Genomic DNA, 15,372 nt, shown 5'->3' with positions numbered 1-15,372 from the left:
CATTGGCTCCCTATTGATGAGCGCATTAAGTTCAAAGCTCTTTGCTTTGCCCATCGCATTGCCCAGGGAAAAGGGCCTAGCTATCTACGCAACCTTTTGACCATCCACCGCCCCACCCGGAACCTCAGATCTGCTGGAGCGATGCTGTTTCAGCTCCCTCGCGTACGTAAGACCAGGATGGGAGGTAGCTCCTTTCACTTTCTTGCAAGTAAGCACTGGAACAATCTCCCGTTAGACCTGCGTATGGAGCCCTCAGAAACAAGATTCAGACTCAAACTTAAAACTTTCCTCTTTCCAAAGCAATAATGGTTTTTGTAGCCTTGGACCCTTTCGGGCCCCTGACCTCGGCCTCTTCGGGGTACTGTAGCATTTCTTAGCGCGGGGACACACTGTCATTAGTGTAACCAGGCGCTCTATAAGTGTTTTATTATTATTATTATAATCCAGGCGTGATAACCCCATTGCCATCAAAATGAGTTTTAAAGCAGAAAAGGAAAAAAATCTGGAGATCTTTCTAATGGTGCGAAGGGTAAAGAAACAAGATGATACCACCATACTGATCTGGGAGTGCAGGGTAAGATGTTGGTTCAGCGTGATCCCAAGTGTTTTGACTGAGTGGAAGGTGAGGGGGGACCAAGGGAAGGGAACCAGAACGTGGGGGTCCAGGGACTGGATGTACCATCAGTGAGAACTAACTCAGTTTTGTCTGGGTTAAGTTTAAGGTGGTTAAAGTTCATCCAGTCCCTGATGAAAATCATAACTGATTGAAAACTGTGAATGGACTCAGGGGAGTGAGAGAGGTTAAAGATGAGCTGGAGGTCATCAGCATAGTTGAAGACCGTGACCTCCAGCTGCTGTAAAGCAAAAATGAGGGGGAAAACGTACAAGTTAAACAAAAGGGGGGAGAGTGAGGAGCCCTGAGGGACACCGCACTGCACCTTGCGGGGGGAGGCAGAGAAGTCCGCCAGATGGACGGCCTGAGTGCGGTCTCTCAGAAAATAAGTGAGCCAAGCCAGGGGGGGCCCCCTGATGCCCGTCGCCTCGACACGGGCGAGAAGAATGGAATGGTCAACCGTGTCAAAGGCGGCGGACAAATCAAGGAGGACCAAAGCCTGGGGCTGGTTGGCATCCATCCCCTCCCTGAGTTTGTCCATGACTGAAACCACGACTTTCTCGGTGGAGTGGAGCGGCCGAAAGCCAGCCTGGCAAAGGGCTAAACAGCCACTTTCCTCAACAAAAGAGCAGAGGAAAGTGGTAATGTGGCACTCCAGGATTTTACCCAAGTATGGGAGAAGGGAAATGAGATGGTAGTTAGAGAGGGAAGAGGGATCGGCACCAGGTTTTTTCAAAATAGGAATTATTGTTGCCGATTTATGGTGGTCAGGAACAATGCCTTGCTTGAGGGGATCATTGAGGAGAACCAAAGGCGGCATAGGGCAAGCTAGAAAGATCTCTCTCAATACAAAAGCCGGACAGATGTCAGAGGGGGAACCGGATTTGACCCGGGCAACAGGGTTTCCCTGGTCAGAGGGGGTATATGATCCAAATGAGATCTGTTGGGCGGGGGTTCAGGGGCGACGAAGGAGGAGCAAGGCGGTGGTATGTTAGCCTTAATGACTGCAATTTTCTCAATAAAAAAATTGTTTAGGTTGTCACAAAGATTGAGAGGGGGAGGTTTGAGGGAAGCTCTATCTGACGAGGCCAACTCATAGACAGGAGTGGTTGCAGTCAGGCTAATGTGGGTCCACTTGCGGTGCGTCGTAATCTGGTCCTCATGGGCCTACCCCATTCAGGTGACACTGCGTGACTCCTGCAGTCGTCCCCGGAGAGGTGGCCCCCAACTCCAGGCCTGCCCCTCGCTCTCCAAGGGAGCGGGCGATTTATTTTCGGGTCCGCGTTCAAGTCGCGGCCTCCGCCGGAGCGCTCAGGCGCTCCCGAGTGTCTTGTCCCCCCGCGCCTCTTGCTGGCACTTGGCCGTGGGGGTAAGGGAGAATACCTTCAGGGATCGGTGCGCTGTCTCCCTCCCGTTTCTGTGTCCCACCAGGGAGCCACGACGTCCGTCCTAGCTGACCTCAGGCAGGCGTTCTTCTCCTGAGTTACCCCCACACGGCGTCTCCAGCCCGTTAGGCCGCCCTCTCCGTTGTCGGGCGATGAGGGTGGTGCCTGCGCCGCTTCTGTGTGGCCGGTGCACAACGTTCTATGCGTCCTCCCGAGGTGTCCGACTAGGGCCTCTAGGGCTCATTCACTCATGGCCTTGGGCTGGGGCACTACCTCAGCTGTCCTCTCCTTACCCCCGCAGGGTTTCGGGCGCTCTGGTCTACAGCGCCGTTCTAGGCCTCAGTGGGCGCCGCCATCTTGGGTCCGGCTCCGGAGCAGCCCGCCATTAGTTTCTCCGTCCGTTTTCTGGGCCAAATCACCTCCGGGGGCCGTACTGGGCAGTCTCGAGGCTTCTATGTACTGTCCGCCACCCTTTTAGAGCGTTTAGAGGCTGTTGGGTGTATGTAAGGACGTCGGATCACTGTCAGCTGGACGGAGCTCCTGCTAAGTGCAGCTTACAGCGCCATGTTGCTGGCCATCACAGTTTGAGATTCTTGATCCCCAACAGTCTAGCTAATTCTCCATATGCTGCAGAAAGATTGCCTAAGTTAATGTACGTTCTTGCTGTTTCTGGTCATAGAGATCCATTCTCAGGAGGTTACTTATTTGCAAAATTTAACATGATAACCATACTGTGCTTTTGAGATAATTGCAGTTAGTAGTCAGAGCTGTGGAGTGAATACTACAAATGCACATATATACCACGATGTAGCCAGAGGAGTTTGTTCATTTCTGAGCCTTGAGCTTTAGACTGTGATGTAGCTCAAGGGTTAGTGTTGTGCCCTTTGCCAATTGATATATAAGCATTAGACTCCCAACACCAAATGCTCCATTAGGAATACCAGCCATTCGACTCAGAGGCCTATGGCACATAATCTATGTGTGGGTGAATGGCCCAGCAGAGGGGTCCTGACTATGCCTAAAAAAGATTGCTTTTAGGTTTGGAACTAATGAGTTGAAACTCAACAAGTCCAAATACTGGGCCGTAGATAGATCCATGCTGTTTCATCACTGTACCCTCGTCGGATTCAAATCCTTTATTGGGGCCCCTTCATTATTTAGAGGCCACGTAAAGACAATTGGTGTTACACAGGACAGACATGCAAGCCTTACATCTCGTAACAAGTGACACTATGGACTGTAGATTTAAGATGTGCCGGCTTCGTAACATTATATTTCATTCCTTCAGACACCCACAAATTAGTGTTGGGACAACACATTACTTGAAAGCTAGATTATGTGAAAACCTCATTTGGTAGGTACCATGAAACACAGATACTTTAATCTTCACAAGAGGGAGGTCCATACAATGGCTCACTGTGACGGCAAGGGGGCAGTTTTAAATCTTAACAAACCAAAACATTTGATTCTGAAAATCTGCAAACTGAGAATATAACTTTGTTCTAGTTACCACCAGTAGTCCCCAAACTAAATGCATAACATAGGAAAAACCTACGACTTTAGAGCAGGCCCAAGTTCTGAAAGCTGTCGAGAGACAACTATTCTGCTTAAAATGACGGACGCAATATCTAATGTTAGCTAATGCACTTTTCTTAAAGTGCTAAATACCATCTGGGCTGCAGTGTATGATTTACAAATCTAAATTAGTAAAAGAAAAAAAAAAAAAAAAAAAGAAAGAAGTCCCAAAATTTCCATTAAATTAACTGTATTCTGATATTCCAATCTGATAAACTGCTGGCTACCTAGTGAAAGCTGTATCAACAGTTGCCCCAAGTATGTTCTGTAAATTAACAATATAATAAATGGGTCCTATAGCTAAGAAATAATCGCAGACTACACTGAAGGCATACATTGAAGTTTATTGTGCTTTCCCTGGATATTATTTCATAACATTCCCCACATTGCCCACTTCACATATTTGGATTTCAAGCAACAGACACAAAGATTTTTTTTATAGTAACTGCACATGAGGGTTTGCTTCTGTGCATCAATAGGAGGATGCTGATGAGAAAACAGCATTTTAGAAAAACATTAGTTGTGGGTCATTTTTTAAAAGACAGGTTTCACAAATTATTCAGCATGTAATTCGGCAAGGAATAGCCCGAGCGCAACTCTCATCTACACTTATAAGAAAAAGTCGAAATACCTATATACAAAGAAATTTAAAAATCACCTAAACCGTCTGTGCATAGTTAATAGTTTCCATAAGGTTATCACTTTATGTAAAATAAAACAAAACCTCAAGAGCTTTTTATATACTTTAAGATCCATATTGGATTCAATCACAGAACAATGAATTATTATGATGTGGTTTACAAAAGCAGTCCACATGTTGGGTGTACAGAAAGACTGGATGATCATTAAAAGCAAATTAACACTCATTGGTTGAGTTAGTGATTTCCTCCTTATGTTTTAGGGGAGGAGAAGGGAGAGGTGGGGCACGAAGGGAGCGAGTGAGAGTCCCATGCAATTCTACTCTCAGATCACAAGGCAAAATACAAGTGCAAAGGATTACTAGCAGGAGAGCTTTGTTTTCTCTGAGAGGTCTGGTGGTAAACCAACAAAAAAATTATTTATAAATGCTTCATTCCACTTTCTTGTACTATGTAGTCTGTGCTGCAACAAGTAATATTCTAGCGGGGCCACAGATTTGCATATATTAACAGTTCAACACACTTCAACGAGTAGCTCGGGATTTATTGGTCCTCTCTCCATTGTAAATCTCGGAAACAGTCTGCATTATCTAATACCTGGTTGATCCCTGGCTACGTATGATGAATCCCCAAAGAGTACAAATGTGTAGGAATGCGGATATCAACAAATGCGTGAAATAAATTAGCGATAAAATATAAGACTGTCTGCTTCATGGTATGCATATAAATAAGGCCCTAGGGAGTCCATTACGATGTTGTGTATCTTGTCACCGCCCGCATGGTAGTGGCGATCTGCCCATCATCCCCTGCCCGCCTCCCATTTCCCCCCCGCCATCATAATATGGCGGGCAGACGGGAAGACCGTCCGTCGCTTTTCTGCCCGGTTGACGATTCGATCGGGCGGAAAAGGGTTGAATATGGTGGCGGTGTCTGCTAGACACCACCATCCATATTACAATTGGAGCAGGAATGAGCCTTTCCGTGGCGGCGTTACTGCCACGGAAAGGCATGCGGATTCCACAGTTGGGGGCCCGTTGCGGGCCCCTAGGATGTTCGAGGGTGAGGGGGGGGACATGGGGGGTAACTATGGTACATGCCTTTTTTGCATTGCGGCGGGTGCTGCTGACATCACTACCTGCCGCAATACAAAAAAAGCAGGATGCACCCGCCAGTGTGGCAGGCACATCCTAATTGCGCTTGCGGAACCGCCGCGCACATGGTGGGAGGTCCCATTTCCCGGGGCGACGGCGGATCGTAATAGACCCCTAAATGTCCTGTTAGTTTTTGTAAGGAATGAAACAAGCCTGCTTGTAAATTAACTCTGTGCTTAATTTATTTAGGTGGACAGCAGCACTCTTTTTTGGGGACTAGGACTTATTTTACATCATCATCCTATCGCCCTGAGGAAGATCCAGAAAGGAGAACAAGAAGAAAACAGAAAAGATAAAGATAGGAATACAGTGACAAATAGAAATGAAAAAGAACATGCAAACAGGATCTAAAAATACAGGCAGTGCAGGCTGGTGGAAGAAAGAGGCGGGAGTGGAATCAAGACTAAATAGACTTGATATTCAGCAGATCCGGCTTTCGGCAGTGAGGTTCTAAGAGATAAATCGGGCACCCTACACTTTTTTTACACACATTAATGACTGGCGACTAGAAACATATTGGTATAGTTAATGGATGAATGAAGAGAAAAAGAGGGAACATCCTTAAATTCATAATGCACTAGGAAGGCGATGAGACAAAACATGAGGAATTCATCGACAGGAGAACTCATGTTTTGTCTCAGGCTTATGCTTAGAGGAACAGATGTGAGTAGCAATGGAAAATATTAATAATTACACCTTGCATCTTTGTAAAACGTAGGTTATTAAATTGATTGAACATGATTTTGAATGCAACAAAAGACTATCAGACAGTAACATGGCCCCTGGACATAATGTCACACTTAAAATATTTTCACCTGCCTTTTACTTGACTAAAAAGGGAACACTGATTTATCTACTTAAATCTTTTCAAAAATGCAATTTGTATACATTCCTTTTTCACAGTGAAATAAAACATGGCTCAGAAAATGACAAATGCTCATTTACACAATTTTTTACCAACCTCTCCTTTAAAAACAAAAGCATATGCTCTAAGGTTTCACATATTCGGCAGGGACACAAAAAATAATCTGAAGAGATGAATCAATAAGCATGTATTTTACATAAAAAAGTGATGTATCCTCCCTGCCACTACTGTGGCTATGGTAAAGTCAAGTTAGTCGTCCCGGTGGAGGGTAAGGATGCATTATTCACATTTGAGCTCAGCATATTTTTTGTGTAAGAGGATTACAAAAAGTTACTGATTGCAAATGGTCACAAAGTTTTTCGGAATGAGGGGCTACCCGTTTGCAGGACTGCAAACTAGAAAAACAAGAATTGTTTGTAGCCCTGTCAAAAAACTGCGGTAAAGCAGCGATTCTACGCAGGAGTAGGCAAATGTAAACTTAGCAATCCATTTATTTTGGTCCCAGAAAATTGGTTTCTAAATTCAGTGGTACTCTAAAAATTGTGGTTTTAATGGAAAGTAGTATTGTGCGCTTTGTATTTTTCAAATCTTCCAAGTAGCTATAAAATTGTATTGAACATCAACAGGCAGGGTTTGTGGTACTCATGTTTGAGATTTGTCAATATAATACAGAGACTGTTTTCAAAAGACCATGGACCAACAGCAGCCATCTTGGGTCTGGATATATCGGAATAGTTTAGCGTAATGAAGTTTAACATGGAGTGTAATCCTCAGGACTGTAACCTTCTCCTAGAAATATGTAGTGATTTTATTTTGGGTGCTGTTCTGTATAGACTGCTTTTGATTATGCTTTTTTGGATTACTGCGGTCTAAAATAATAAGTGAAAGGATATTTAGAAATTTAAATTTAAAAAAAACAACCTTCATTCAGAAATTCAAATTTTTGGTTTCCAATCTGCAAAATGCAATTTAAATTTGTAGGACTAAGCCTGCTGCAGAGACATTGTCACCTCCTCCTGCTGTTTGGTAGACCTGCGTGCACACTAACACGGGAGCAATGCATATCTCAAAGTCACTTTCTTCCCAACAGGAAACGGGGCGGGTCTCCTTAACAGGAATCCTGGTACTGCCCATTTCTCGGCTGACTGAAAAAGAGTCATCCAGAATCAGTCTGGCTTTGGTGATGTCTATCTGTGCTGAACCGCAGACGTGTCGGTTGGCAGTCAAGGAAGCCTTGGCAGTGGCAGACATGGTGTTCTTCCACATAGATCCTTTGGAGACAGCAATTGCTTGGAAGGCAAGAGTGTGAATGTGCAATCGAGTGAGTTTGCGATAACCTTTCTTCAAATCTTGGGAGTTCACAAGCCGGTAGAGTTCACGCATCTGATCAAGAATGGAGGCTACTCTTGGATATGGATCGGAGAGGACTGTGATATTTCCCCCCTTCATCAAACTCAACAAGTTTGGCAGCTCTTGCTCATTCATTCCCAATGAATCAGCGTATGGGATGACATACTGTAGAAGATCTTTCATGAGGTTCTCTTCCACAAAGGATGCCATTTCGAAATGGGTTCCCGTGCTTGGGTCAGTGGATATCAACAGGTCTTGCAGCGCCTTCAATCTAGCAACTCGTTGACCTACAATAAAAAAACATTTCATTATAGAATCAATATCTAAGTGTGCTTTATTACTCAAGACACAATTCTAAAACTATTCAAAGATTTTCAGAGAACATTTTTTAATCATTACCTGCACCTTTGATATTGACATGGCATGCCTTGTCATTTCTCATTCTTCATATTTCGTTGTACCTAAAGACCACGTGCCGCCTCACCATAGCTTACTATCAGTTGCCATGAATTTTACTTAATACCAGTTGCAACAGTACCCTCCTTTAAGTCTGCAAATGTTCAATGAAAACAAACTATACAAATTACATTTTCTAAATAGATGTTGACACATTTGGAGTTTGTTCGGAAGGAAAATCTTGCACATTGGGAGCGTCTCACTAGGAACTGCACTGCTTTTCCACAGAGGACAATAATCACAATCTTCCATAGAGGGGTAGGACACCAAATGGCAGAATCCCTCTAGTTTTCCACCTAGAAAAATATATATGCCTTGCTATAACCATTAAAGTCCCGCTCTGGTGTTAAAGGCTCAAGCTGAAGGCTCAGGCCTTTAATAATGGAGCAGGCCTTTAATGGCTGGTAGAGCCCGCTAGGAGGGCTTGAAGGCTATTAGAAGATTCCGCACCTAAAGGGCAGAATTTTCTAATTACTAAAAACAAAGGCCTTTTGGAGCCCGAAGGGGTTTAAATCCCCTCGGGCTTCAACAGGCCTTTGATTACAGCAGCAGCTGTGAACAAAAACAACATTGGAATGTTGCTTTGCAAGCGTCTACCAGCCCGTAGAAGCCAATTGTATTCAATGGAGTGCTCCACATTCCAATGTTCTAATACTTGTTAGACTGACCTTTTTTACATTTAGTACCCCTTTGAATGTCATTTTTTCACACTTCTATAGTCCTTAATACTGCCACAAATGCAGACCCAAACCGGTTAAAATCGTTGTGGGTGAATGTGGACATTGTTTTTATCACCCACTTGTATACCCTTCAAATTTTTTTCGTTCTGATGCTTTTGTTCTTTGAAAGAACAAAAACATAAGATACTGCCAGTAACAGCAAGTCGGCATGCACATTTAAAGAACCACGTACTTAAGCAGTTGCATCCAAATAACAGTTTCCAAAGTTTTATATTCTTTACCTAAAAGTCGGATACTAAAGACTTTTGTATCAATTTGATACACAGAGCTTATAGCAACAGAATAAACCACGACAGATACGGGAACACTTGATATACAAAACGGGAAAGCTTACCCGGATTACAAGCAAATGGGGGAACCGGGATGGAATTAGAACCGGCTCAAAGGTAGGGTTACACAACAATGTTACTTCTGAACCCAACGGTTAAAAGCAAAGTCGGATATGCATATTGTACATAATAGCTTACAGAATCTTTCTTACTCCCAATACATTTTCACATAAATGAAAACTTATCCAGAATAACAGGTACAAATTAATTTTCTTTTAAAACACGCAAGGATATTTTAAGGTTGAAATCACCACATAAGGGTGCAACGCATACATGGGAGATACTAGTGGACTTGTATGGTTGGTGTGCTTGCTTCGTATTTATTACTCTGGAACTAAAAATGATCAACTAAGATAGGAAATACCTAGAAGTTGGGACAACATGCAATATTACAATGCTTAAGAGCCAAAATAATAGAAAGATTTAAAAGTTAAGACTATAAATAATGACATATTAGCACCTTATATTGATGCGATTAAACAATTCAAATTAATTAACTAACAATGAGTTAGCATGTCTTTGCCACCAAGTTATCACAAACTTATCAAGTACACCTGAAACAGGCACCGGAGTCACTCTGTATGGGCATGTTATGCCACCAAAATGTCACAAGATTTTTCAAATATGTTTGAAATAGGCACCAATGTCACGCTGTGTGGGTGATACAGACTTGTCAGCATTTCCACATATATTATAGTGTTATACATTTCTAAGTCTTTTAGCCCTGAGGAAGGTACTGGTATTGTCCGAATACGACAAAACAGGTGTTGGCTTTAGGCTTGAGACCAGAATTCAAAGAAAAAATTAAAAATAATATAAGAACAACAAGAATTTGGAAACTGTTATTTTAATGCAACTGCTTGAATACGTTAATGCACAATTATTTTAGTGTGTGCTTGAGAACAAAGAATTTATATGTTGTTGACTACAGTAACTGACAACTGGATTTATGTGTATAGACCTTTAGGGTGCCGCACACCTCTGAATAACCTCACCCAGCACAAGTTTTCTTTGGAGTGAGCCCAAATTAAAATGTAATGTTGGTTGCCCTCCCTCCAGAAATTTACAAATTGGCCACCTGGTTAAAACCTGCACACACTTGGTCTCTGTACATGATGCAGCATTATATGCACAATGTTAATGCTCCAGAACAGGTTTTACATTTTGAAGCAGCAGACATGTCCAGCCTTTTTTGATTCCCCTAATAAGAAATCCCACCTGCTTATTGTGAAAACCCAGCCTTATTAGTGGATAGACACTCCAGGTTTTGAACTATACTGATTTTTAAGGAATGTCAAGAAGATCTCAAATGTTTTATAAGTTCAATCAAAAATGCCCATTTCCTTACCCTCCAGTGCAGTTCATGCAAACATGGGAGTGATACTTTGGCAGGCCACAGGGCATAGACTTGTGGTCAACTCATGGTATACACATCAAAAGGCCAGGTATGGTGGAGGTGGACTGTCCTGTGGGTTAGGTGCAAGATCTGATAATAGGGCAGCAGACAAAGCCTGTGCCCAGCCCAGTCTAAAGAAAACCATTGCTACGTAAACATTTCTGATTTGTGCAGCATTAGGGTTACAAGCCTAGCATCAATTATTCTTCATATAACACACACGATTTGTAAGCCAATGTTAAGAAAAAACAGGTTTGCAGACAATGAATACAATCATGTTTGAAAAAGCAGTTCTATTTTTTTTTTTAATTAAGAGTGATTCTAAAAGAACCTTTTTGCATTGTTTACATAGTTTTTGCAACGTTAAGGCAACAATAGGCGCAAAAATGAAAGCAGGACAGAAACTAAGAATGAACCCCTTTATTGCGCTCCTGTAACAGCCTGGACCCGACTAGCAAATCGTCAGTAGCCCAATACAACCAGACGATGACTCCTGTCAACTACATAGATTCAATAGAGTACATTCGAAAGTCCTGAAGACTTTAGAGAAACATGAATTCTCCCAGTTAGGTATAACAATAGCCATAATGTTCAGTTTTATTTACAAATCTAGCTCTTTGCTGATTAATACAATAAGTAACTTTGGAACCCGTTAATAACACCCTGATCGTCTTTGAAGGTATAGTTTGGAATCAGAGAGGTTATTTATTGCACTATGCTGTACATTAGTTTATAACTTCTGTTATTACAGTAAGCCTTCACGGTTCATCTTTTCTTCTCCTAGAACGTGCCTCTTTATGGCAAGATTAACTGGTGGCACAATCAAATTGGTGGACACGGGAGGCCAATAAATGTTCACCTAAAGTACCTACACAAGGTGATGCTCAGTAACCACTTGCTGCATGTAAGTAAATTATTGTGTCATGTAGGAAAAATGAGCGAGAAACTGCTAAAAAAAAATGGGTTATAGTCTGGAAAAACAACAATCAGCAACGGCCGGGGTATGGCTTATTATACTTGTGTGTTTTTATTCTATTTTCTTTAGTAATTTATTTCAATATCTTGTAAAGCATAGACTTGTTACAGGAACCATTTAGCAGCACTTTTGGGCGCATTCCACATAGTTGGGTACACAAAATGTTAACAGGCATGTAAGCACCCCATGCGCAGAGAAAAACAAAAACAGAGACAAACAAAAACGCAGACGCACAAAAAAATTATACACGCACACAACACGAGGACAGGTACCTGTATGGATGACTATGGCCCTGATTTAGATATCGGTGGCAGGGTTACTCTGTCGCAATGATGACAGATATCCAGTCTGTCGAAATATAAATCCCATTATATCCTGTGAGATTTATATTTTGGCGGACATGATATCAGTCGCCGTTGTGATGGAGTAACCTGCCCACCGAGAGCTATATCAGGACCTACCTCCGTGGATGGATAAGCAGACGGGTGGCTGTAGGTGCATACGGATAGGTAATGGTACAAAACTATATGATACAAGGAGGAAGGACGGATACTTATGAGTGGGCAAATGCCTGTTACTTACCAGTTATCTTCATTACTTGGAGTCGTGGTCTTCCTTGCCACAGTAATTACACCTTGAGCTTTAGGCTCCCTATAGAAACTTCCAAGTTAAAAGTTAGCACACTAGTCTACCATCTCATCCCTGCAATATGGCTGACTACATCTTCCCAACCCATCTCATAAAAAGAAGTGAAACCAGCATTCCTCCTGTAACCAACAGCAAACAACAGAAATGAAGCCAAACATAATAGGGAAGGGAAGGATGGAAAACTATACTGTGGCGAGGAAGACCAAGACTCATAGTAATGAAGATTACCGTTAAGTAACTAGGGCATTATCGCCTTGTCCGTCTTCCTTACCACAATAATTACACCATGAGCTGATATCAAAGGTAGAATCACCATCATAAAAATATGCAAAGAATCAAACCAATGGTTGAAATTACAACACACATACATGGTCATCAACACATACTAGAACGTCGTACAGGAGAAGCAAAAGACACAGACACACTCCCACCAACCTCCAGCCTGTAATGTTCCATAAAGGTATGAGGAGTAGCCCATGTGGCTGCCTTGCAGATATCCTCCATGGATGCCCCCTTAAAAGCAGCTCAAGAGGCAGACACAGACCTAGTAGATTGTCCCTGAACCCAATTCTCCACCACCCAGCCCAGTCCACTGGGGTGGATGCACTCTTGCATATCCTAAGGGTGTTAACTCGATCTAAAATTGTCAAAATTCTGCATAAAGGAGTGATCCACCTACCCCTAGTCAAAGCATATTTAGGGCAAATTAAGAGTACATGTTCTTCTGTTTCATCAGAGCTAGTACAAACTTTGCAGCTTTTGGTACCATCTATCACAGAAGCTCAACATGCAGTGAAGGCAGCAATAGGGAGAATACCATACCTAAACTGCAGGAACAGGGTACAGGCGAGTATTGGTCTAATATAATCCAAGATTTAATCGGCCTTGGGTATTGCTTTATATGTTAAAAAACATCTAGTCAATTTTACTCTACCACTGGCCTGTTCAATCCAAGAACACACCTTCTCCCAGTATCTTTGACCATTGAAGCAGCATTTTGTCAGGATAGACGCTGGGTTGTCCTAGACCCCTGGTAATCCCATCTCAGTGCATGAACTCCTCAGATTATTTAAGCAATCGATCTTTTGAATTCCTGTTTTGCAGTGCATGACATCAATTAGACCAGACCTATAGCTTTGCAGTTCTCTAAGGACCCAATATAACAGTGGTCTTTAAGCTGCAAGCTCAGTGATAGAACAGATTCGAAGGTTGAGAGCTAGAAGAAACAGGAGGTTATAGTTCTAAGGAAGTTATTCTCCTTACACCCAAAATACTCAGATTGCACTGTCCCCAGAGTTCTGACCTATACAGGGCTACTCCCCTTACAAGCGTTTTATAAATGTCAATCACAGGATTAGCTGGGAACCACATTTCGTTATCGGAGACATCCGTCTGGGACTTAGATAATCTATCTCAGCGAACCTTTACAATGTCTCATTATTCAGTTTAACTAAGCCATGAAGTCTCCCCTTTTTTATGTCTCACTTGAGTCAGCACATGCACTGCTCTGGCGAGACTTTTAGTGAGTGGGCTTGAAAAAGCAGACCATAGCTTTTTGTGTGGCCTAGAGCGTAAAGTTACGCACACAGTTACGAGCACAGGCGCCATCCGGCTTTCCTCTCTTGTCATGGTTCATTAAGTGCATCGCTCGCGGAAACCCTTACAGCCCGCAATCGTGATCACTTTCACGGCCGCGCGGATAATGCTTTTATTTCTGCAATTGTTTATGACCGTACTTTAAGCACATTCCTTTTGCGTGCAGTGTGTAACAGGTTTCAGTTTTCTGCCTCTGCTTTTGTTTCACTGACTGTGCATACTACTTATCTGTTTTTATCCTCGTGCATCGCTGTCTCAGTGTTGTTGCCCCCCTTTCTCAAACCCCTCTCTGCCGTTTGACATTGGTGTTTATATTCATATGTCCCCCTCTCTGTTTTTTTGCACGTCTGCTCTGTTTTTATGTTTTCTTTTATATCTTTGCTTTTGCTTAATTTAGTGTGCACGCAGTGTCTGTCTTTTTCATTTGGCACCATTTCAGCAGGCAATCACTTTCACGGCCGCGTTACTTTCACAGCTGCGCGGCCAATGTTATTTATTTATGAACATGCACTCCATACAACTGCAGGCCTCCTTCTCTCCTCAAAGCTGGTTTGTTTTTCTCTTTTTAAATTGCCTCTGCAGGCCGTCTCTAACCTCCCCGTGGCCTTGAAGACTTTTCCCAGCTCATACCTCGTTGGTTCCCCCCCTTGCGAGTTGTTCACTGTGTCCTCCCTCCACCCACCCTGTGAGTAGTTGGCCTGATATATAATGTTCACTATTCTAGTGAGCACTTTGTATCAGTCCAAACAACCCTAATTGATGATTGGTTGTAAGTCAACCTTATAGACCAGCTATCCTAGTAGCATGGATACGAGCAGTCTTCGGGCTAAACTCTAGAGGGCGTGTTAAGCCAGCTGTTATACCATCACATATACCCCTTGAACACCAAGTGAAAGGACACCACACAAGTGTTATGAAAATAAACAGTGTATTTATTTAGATCACAACAGCCCTGTACTCTTTATGAGGACAGGGCACTAAGCACACAACAAAACTCTTACGAAAATACTTTAAGTTGCACAATTTACACAAATGCCCGAGGGGCACGAAAAACCATATACTTGAAAAGTGGAATGCGAAATTACTAGCAGGTAAGTACTGGACTAATAGGCTTTGGAATCGCTAGGACTTGACTACTGAACCTTCAGATTACTAGCAGGAGGCCTAGGGGACTCGGGTGCAGAGTGTGCACTCTCACGCGGGATGCGGGACAAAGTCTATGGAGGCTAGAATTTAGAAAGTTAGTGTTCTCGGGCGAACCCGACTAGGTAGAGCTGAAACGAAAAAGGATCTGGACCCTTGGATAGTGAGGCTATGCTGGGGCACCGAAATGCCGAAGTTACCTAGCCCAGGGGCTGCGGATGCATAGGTCTGGAAAGACGTCAGGAATCCTCGTTGCAGTCTATGGAGCTGAAAGATGAAGTTGCTGGCAGGCGACCAGTGAAGATTGTTCGGTGGATCCAAGCCTGGATCGGAGATGGAAGACACCTGTAAGCAGAGGGGACCAAGTTCTGAATCACTAGCCAGTGATTAGATGGGCACCAGGATGGCACCGGATGGAGTCACCTCGACCAGGTGAGTGGGCGACGCTGGGCTCTGCAGTCTCACGGACCAGGAGGCGTTGTCGGCGACCAGGATGGAGGTGCGAGCTGTC

The 15,372-nt window shown here is 43.2% G+C and overlaps 1 protein-coding gene across 1 annotated transcript in view; it reads right to left on the bottom strand.

The window, feature by feature from the left end:
* Positions 1 to 3,897: 3,897 nt before the first annotated feature.
* The window catches only part of LOC147708096 (ADP-dependent glucokinase-like), a 172,919-nt gene continuing 161,444 nt past the window's right edge, over positions 3,898 to 15,372 (bottom strand). The window contains exon 6 of the mRNA XM_086926869.1: positions 3,898 to 7,864. Within this exon, the coding sequence (XP_086782995.1) occupies positions 7,197 to 7,864 (668 nt within the window). The 3' untranslated portion in view covers positions 3,898 to 7,196. The remainder of the gene's footprint in view (positions 7,865 to 15,372) is intronic.

The sequence above is a fragment of the Lissotriton vulgaris genome, chromosome 6, assembly GCF_964263255.1.
Source record: "Lissotriton vulgaris chromosome 6, aLisVul1.2, whole genome shotgun sequence".
Classification (NCBI taxonomy): domain Eukaryota; kingdom Metazoa; phylum Chordata; class Amphibia; order Caudata; family Salamandridae; genus Lissotriton; species Lissotriton vulgaris.
This window is presented reverse-complemented; position numbering and strand designations above follow the sequence as displayed.